Genomic DNA, 6,541 nt, shown 5'->3' on the forward strand with positions numbered 1-6,541 from the left:
CTTTGAGAAAATGAAAGCTCAGATGGGCCCATCTGCAATCTGGCCCTGTATGAGGTCATAAGGTGCAAGGTTACCTGGTCTTTCTCTGCTTTGCCCGGCCAGAGAATTTGGCCCACCTATGAGAAAGAGACATCATGGCTTTGAAATGAGCAAAGTGGCAGTTGATCAAGGCCACACCAATAGCCTCCACCTTATTCCCCCCACCCCCTTCTATATAGGTCTAGCATCCAAAGAGCACCATGTCATGGGACCCTTATTAACTTGAATTACGAGAGCAGAACTGGGGCTATATGCTGCTTAACCATACACCACATTAGGTACAGCTCCAATTATTGAATTTAAATAAATTATACTTTTCAGTGCGTTTTTTTTTAAATGTGCATAACAGTCTCACAAGCCTCATTACTACAGCGATTCTCTAAAATGTACCAAAACGTTGTTGCGTGTCAGTTTTGATATTGGCTTTTGAACAAATTCTACATGTAGATCTAATTATTTATGGAAGCTGATATGAGACTGCTTATCTCTCCCACACTAACACACATTCTTCATGTTTTCTCTGTAAATGGCCACAGTGACAAGTGTCATCTCCAGCAGTAGAGGCAGTGTACAGTAAAAAGCCTCTTTCAATCACTTTACACCCAATTGCATAGGGCCCAATGAGCCCAAAGTAGATAAAAATCATGTTATCTCCCATTATGAGCAATAACCAAAAGACAAAATCTAAAAAGGAATGATTACAGAAGAGAAGTAATGGCCATTTCATTTTGATATTGTTTACGGATTTACTGATTGCTGATTTACAGATTTGATAGTGCTTTCATTTCTCCCCTGAAGTCAAACATCTAGACTGCTTTTGGAGTCACACATATAGATATCGATATATATAGATATATATATATATATATATATATATATATAAATATATTTATATATAGATATACTGTATATATATTTATAATTTTTGCCCGAGGATAAGAAAATGTAATTGTGCCAGACAGCAAAGAATTCTAAAAGTCCCATATGGAGACGGTTTCACATTTACAAGCACGAAAAGAAGAAATAAAGTTGTGGGATGTTGGGTTGGTTGGTGGCAAAATATTCAGATAGGAAATGGTTTGCAGAAAATAATTGACTACAGTCTGTATTAAGGAAAAATGCACAACATTTGCTCGTTCCAGCTTCTCAAATGTAATAATTGGCTGCTTTGTCTTATATCATGCCAATAGAATCTACAGGTTTTAGACTGTTGGTTGGACCAAACAAAGCTATGAAATAATGATGGACATTTTTCATGAACATTTAAATGATTGTGATTTTACTGATTAGATGATTCATCAATTAATCCAAATGTGAACAACAGACTCATCCATAATAAAATTATTAATAGTTTCATCACTAATTAAGGCATAGTAACAGTAATAAGTTATTAGTATTTCACTGTATCAAATATAGGGTTGGGTACGGAAACCCGGTTCCACTATTCCTATCGGACCGGATTAGAATGAAAATTTATGTTCCTCATTTCGGTTCCATTTAATGTGTCTGCTGAAATATTTTCCCTCTGTCACTTCAAAACGTAAAAATATAGTTTCTCTGTAGTCTACCGTTAGCTAGCTACCGTAATTGTTGGATACTTTTAAAATGCCATATTTTCCCTCTTGGCTCTGGTTAGCATACCAACTCAATATTTATTTTGTTGTTCTTGTAAATAGTGTAACTGTTATTTATTGTTAAATTATTGTAGTTGTGTGTTAGATTTTCTTTTTATACTGTATATTTAAGTACTTTAAAACATTATGATATTGTTAAGTTTAAATAATTTTCAATTAAAAAAAACTATAAAAGGGCCTTTCTTTGATGTCATTTTTCAGTTTTTCAAGAATCGGTTTAGGATTCGGAATTGTTTTAAAAGTACCGGTTTGGCATCGGAATTGTAAAAGTCCAAACAATACCCAACCCTGATCAAATGTCAAAGTGACAGTGTAATTGCTCGTAGTGATGAACCTACAGAGAATTATCACCCAAATCTGCAGCTCTCCTTGGCTTTACAGAGCTTTATAGCCAATTTCAGCTCATTGTTTAGCTGTCCAGCATCACTGTGACTGCTCTCATAGCGTTGTATTCAGCCACAGCAGACAAAGCTCTAATAAACCCACTGTGCACTACCCACTCAGCACCAAGCGGCAGAGAGACACAGTTAGCAACTAGCTGGTAAACATAGTGGAGCATTTAGCAGCTACTGTAAGGAGACATATATTTTTCCCTAAGAATTGGGTAGAGACCAAACACAGAGCTAAAAGCTAAAAATGTTGCTCCTATATTCCCCAGGTGTTCACAAACACAATCCACATGAATAATAATGGTCGTTGTAACTGCTGGATGTGTAAATAAGTAACTGTTTGCAAACAAACAACTTGTTTCTGCTGCCCCCAAGTGGCCAAAATAAAATCAGTTATTGTAGGTTGAAAGGATGAACAGAAGTGTATGAGGACAGAGGTGGCATTACTCATTACTCAGGATAAGTTTATCTGCATGTCTATGAATGTATGTTTTTTTCATTGTGTCACTAAGGTAAACAATACAATAAATAAATAAACATTTTTTCGTTTAACTTTTTTGTGTTATTTGTTGCTGATTTGGACATAAAGCCAAGTTAAGGCCAGTTCCCACCGATGACACTGCTCATTGGCACTGGACACAAAGGACCGCTTGTATATTTCATAATCCAAGCTTACATTTATTGAGTTAATATGATCTGACTAATCCCTTCTGAAGAAAATCAATTTTTTTTTATCACCAGTCCATCATTTATTCATTCATTCAAACCTTTATTTAACCAGGAAAAAAAACTCATAGAGATTAAAAATCTCTTTTACAAGAGTGTCCTGGCAACTGGCACCAGCACGGTTTCAAATAGACACAGAGACACTTACATCAACACACATGATCATCATCATCAGTCATTCAGTGATTTTTTTCAGATGACACTGAACAAAATCACTGCAGGGACTGCAATAAATACTGTATACTGTATGCCAATCAGGCTGCAGACCATTACTAATACTGTCTGAATTTTTGTTGCTGTATCTGAGTAACACACTGTCCCTTAAAATGACAGGAATTTGGCCCTGCTGTGCCTGCGGCGGTATAAATATCCAGCTGCTCTCTCACCCTCTACTCTTTTTTTTTTTTCTTTGCCTCCCTTTGTTTTTGAATTATCTCTGTCACCAACCCTCAGTGTGTATGTCTCCATGCAAAAAGGGCAGAACAGCAACTCATGTGAATGCAAGGGTCCTGCTGCAACCATTTAAGCTAAACATGTTAGTTAGGTTTTCACCACAGGCGAGGTTCATCGGAAATGTAATTTTCCACCTGATGAGACAGATTTACAAAATAAGCTTTAAAATTCTTACCCCCCAATTTAAAGACTGTCCATTGCCAATCCCCTCTCTGTCCTCAGGGAAGTTGCCCAGATTGATCAGTTCCTTCAGGAGACGGCGGCACGTGAAGCCAATGCCAAGGTGCGGCTACAGCAGTTCATCGAGGAGCTACTGGATCGAGCAGACCGCGCCGAAAAACAGCTGCAGATCATCAGCAGCTGTGGCACCACACCGAACGGCAGCCTGGGCCGCTGCAGCCTGCAGGCCTCAAAGGGCAATGGACGCCAGGTGAGGATATCCTAACTTGTAGCTTCTGTTGCATCCATGAGTTGCTGCTCAAACACACTACACAATCCATTGAGAGATATTGTATTTCTTGTCTTTTCAGACTTGACTGTATTTATGATTGACTGTATTTATGATATTTAAGACATTTCCTGTTTTCAGACTGTCTGGGCCACAGAAATAATATATAACATACAAATCTTTTTAAGAACAAGTTCAAAATTGATCCTGAAATGATACAAAAATGTATTCAACAGTTTCAAATCTAATTTTGTGATACATTTTAAAGGGATAGTTGATATTTTGAAGTGGGGTTGCATGAGGTACTTATCCATAGTCAGTGTATAGATGGTGGTTGGCACACCCCCGGTTTGGAGAAGCAGACAGGAGTACACAGAAGCTAAACAATGTACTGCTGCGGACAGGGGCTGCAGAAAAACATATTTTAGCCACCTAAAAAAAGCTCACCTATAAAAAAGAAGTAATATCAGTTAAAGCGTATGCTATATTTTCACTGCTTTAACTTTCCATCGGACAGCCTTTCCAACAGGGAACTGATGTTATATCCATCTATGCTCTCTTCGAAGCCACCAGACTCCTTTGACAAAAACAGTAATTTTGCCTTGCAGAACGCAAGAGATGCTGGTCTACCACTGCCTCGATTGGTTAGTTTGTTTGTTTGTTTTGTTGGTTCCTAATCTTTTTAAAATACCAGTCACACGTAAAACAAACAAACTAATCGAGCCAGGCAGCGGTAGAACAACAACTCCAGTGTTCTGTTTTTCTCAAAGAAGTCTGGTGGCTTTGAGGAGAGCATACTGTAGATAAAGGCCTCAGTTCCGCTTCAGAAAGAGCTGTCTGATGGCAAGGTGAATCAGTAAAAATATTCTAAATATGATATAATATAATATAATATAATATAAAAATAAGTCAATATTAATTGCAGAATCTTATTTAGTTATTCACATTTCCAACTCAAAATTTGTAACACCCATTTGCAAATGTTGATAAACTTGCTGAACACATTACCCAGCCAAAAGTATGTGGACACCCAAACACCTTTATTTGTGATGTTTAACTTTTTTGCAGGAATTTTGCTTCCATTCAGTCACAAAAGCTTTAGTGAGATTGACAAGTTGATGGTGTTTAATGAGCTTTGGCTTGCCATATCCATTGCATCCCAAAGGGGGGTTGACAAACGGGGTTGAGATCAGTGCTCCATGCAGGCCAGTCAAGTACCCCAATATTGGAAATTCATATCTCTACGGACCAGGCTTTGTGAACAAAATGTCTACATACTCTTGTCCATATAGTGTATGTATCTACAGCTTTTTTGTATTGTAATCAAAGTGATGGTCATTGACCATAGATTGGTCTTACGTTGTAGCAAAGGGAAATTAGAGGCTTGATCCCTGTCTGCTTTACCTTCAGCATCAAAACACGGAAAATAGTGAAGCTCTGCAGACATGTTGACCAGAGAGCACGCTCGCATAAAAAGATTCCTCAGGCTCCGGAATCTGGAGATCAGATCAGTTTCCTAAAGGCTTTCTATAGCTTCCAACTACACCCCCACCCCCTTTATTTTGCCTTTTTACACAATGATAAAAATGCAAAAGCAGACACATTCTGTTCTTTAAAAAAATATTCAAACAATCATTCAACACCTCTTACAAAAGGGGTGACCTGTTTCAGTGCACAAATCTGTGTGCTGCCATGGAAACCAGTTCTCGTTCTTGCTTGACGTTCCAACATGATTTTGAATCACATGTAATGTGGCACAGACCTGCCTGAGAAAACATTAGCCAGTTCTATTTTGGCGTATTATTCAAGAGATTCTAAGTAAAAAAAATCTTTGCTTCAGATCACTATCCATTACTGCAAAATAATTGTCCACGTTACTTTATATAGCCATACAGTACAAGGAAAAATGTAAGTGATACCTCTTTATAATGCTGTTAAGTAACCTGCTGCAAAAAAACATCTGAAATCATTAAATGACATGTTTCTAGCAAACAAGAATTAGTTGGTCATATTAAACGTGATTAAATGAAATATACTTTTTTTCTCAGCCATTTGACCTGTGATTGAACCAAAACACTGCTACCTAAATTTAGATGTCCTCCCTTTGGCTTTAAACATCAGTCAGTTTCATGTGGGACTGTGAATAATCAACATGACAAGTACAAGTGTGGAGTCACAGACTGGTTGGCACCTTGTTACACTGTCAAGGGAAGCCCGGACACTCACAACCTCATTTTCCGTCTTTCTGTCACGACATCAGCAAGTTCACCCTTATCTCCTAGGAGACAGGTTTTTAGAGCCACAGAGGAATTTTGGGATTGACAGTGAGAGATCAGACTATGGCTTGTTTTTGTTCACGCTCTAGTTCAGCTCGAGCTGAATCTATTGCATGTATTTACAGGAAGTGCAAGTTGACGACAGATTTAATTTGATTGTAGTGTTTCATAAACGTTTGGCCTTTTAACAGAGAAGACAAGAAGAGGCAGGAATAGAGAAAGACTCAAGTTTAAGAACAGAAGGGAGTTTTACCTTCAGCTGAATGGATTTTGTTCCTTCCATTTCTTGGAGTTTTGTCCCTGTTCTGCTTTCACTGCCGGCTGGCCAGGAATGAGAGCCAGGGATGGTGTTTGCATGTTTCCTCCATGGTCCATTTTGACTGGCAATAGGCCAGAAACAAGCTATGTGAGTTGAAGCAGAGAGAGAGAGAGAGAGAGAGTGAGTAAGAGACAGAGTGACAGTGTCTATGTTTTCCCTCTGTGGCACGTCGCCAGTCTGCTACACAGAGTTCCACCTGCCACTACTTCACACACACATAGATACATACACATATACACACACACACACACACACAC

The 6,541-nt window shown here is 38.3% G+C and overlaps 1 protein-coding gene across 2 annotated transcripts in view; it reads left to right on the plus strand.

Moving 5' to 3' along the window:
• Positions 1 to 6,541, plus strand: part of fbxo41 (F-box protein 41) — a 64,447-nt gene that overhangs the window by 33,052 nt on the left and 24,854 nt on the right. For both annotated transcript variants that reach the window (XR_004334070.1, XM_032529388.1), the window contains one exon: positions 3,464 to 3,671. Coding sequence is in view for 1 of the 2 variants with exons in the window: in XM_032529388.1 (XP_032385279.1) it covers positions 3,464 to 3,671 (208 nt within the window). In the remaining variant the exon portion in view is untranslated. The remainder of the gene's footprint in view (positions 1 to 3,463; positions 3,672 to 6,541) is intronic.

The sequence above is a fragment of the Etheostoma spectabile genome, chromosome 2, assembly GCF_008692095.1.
Source record: "Etheostoma spectabile isolate EspeVRDwgs_2016 chromosome 2, UIUC_Espe_1.0, whole genome shotgun sequence".
Lineage (NCBI taxonomy): Eukaryota > Metazoa > Chordata > Actinopteri > Perciformes > Percidae > Etheostoma > Etheostoma spectabile.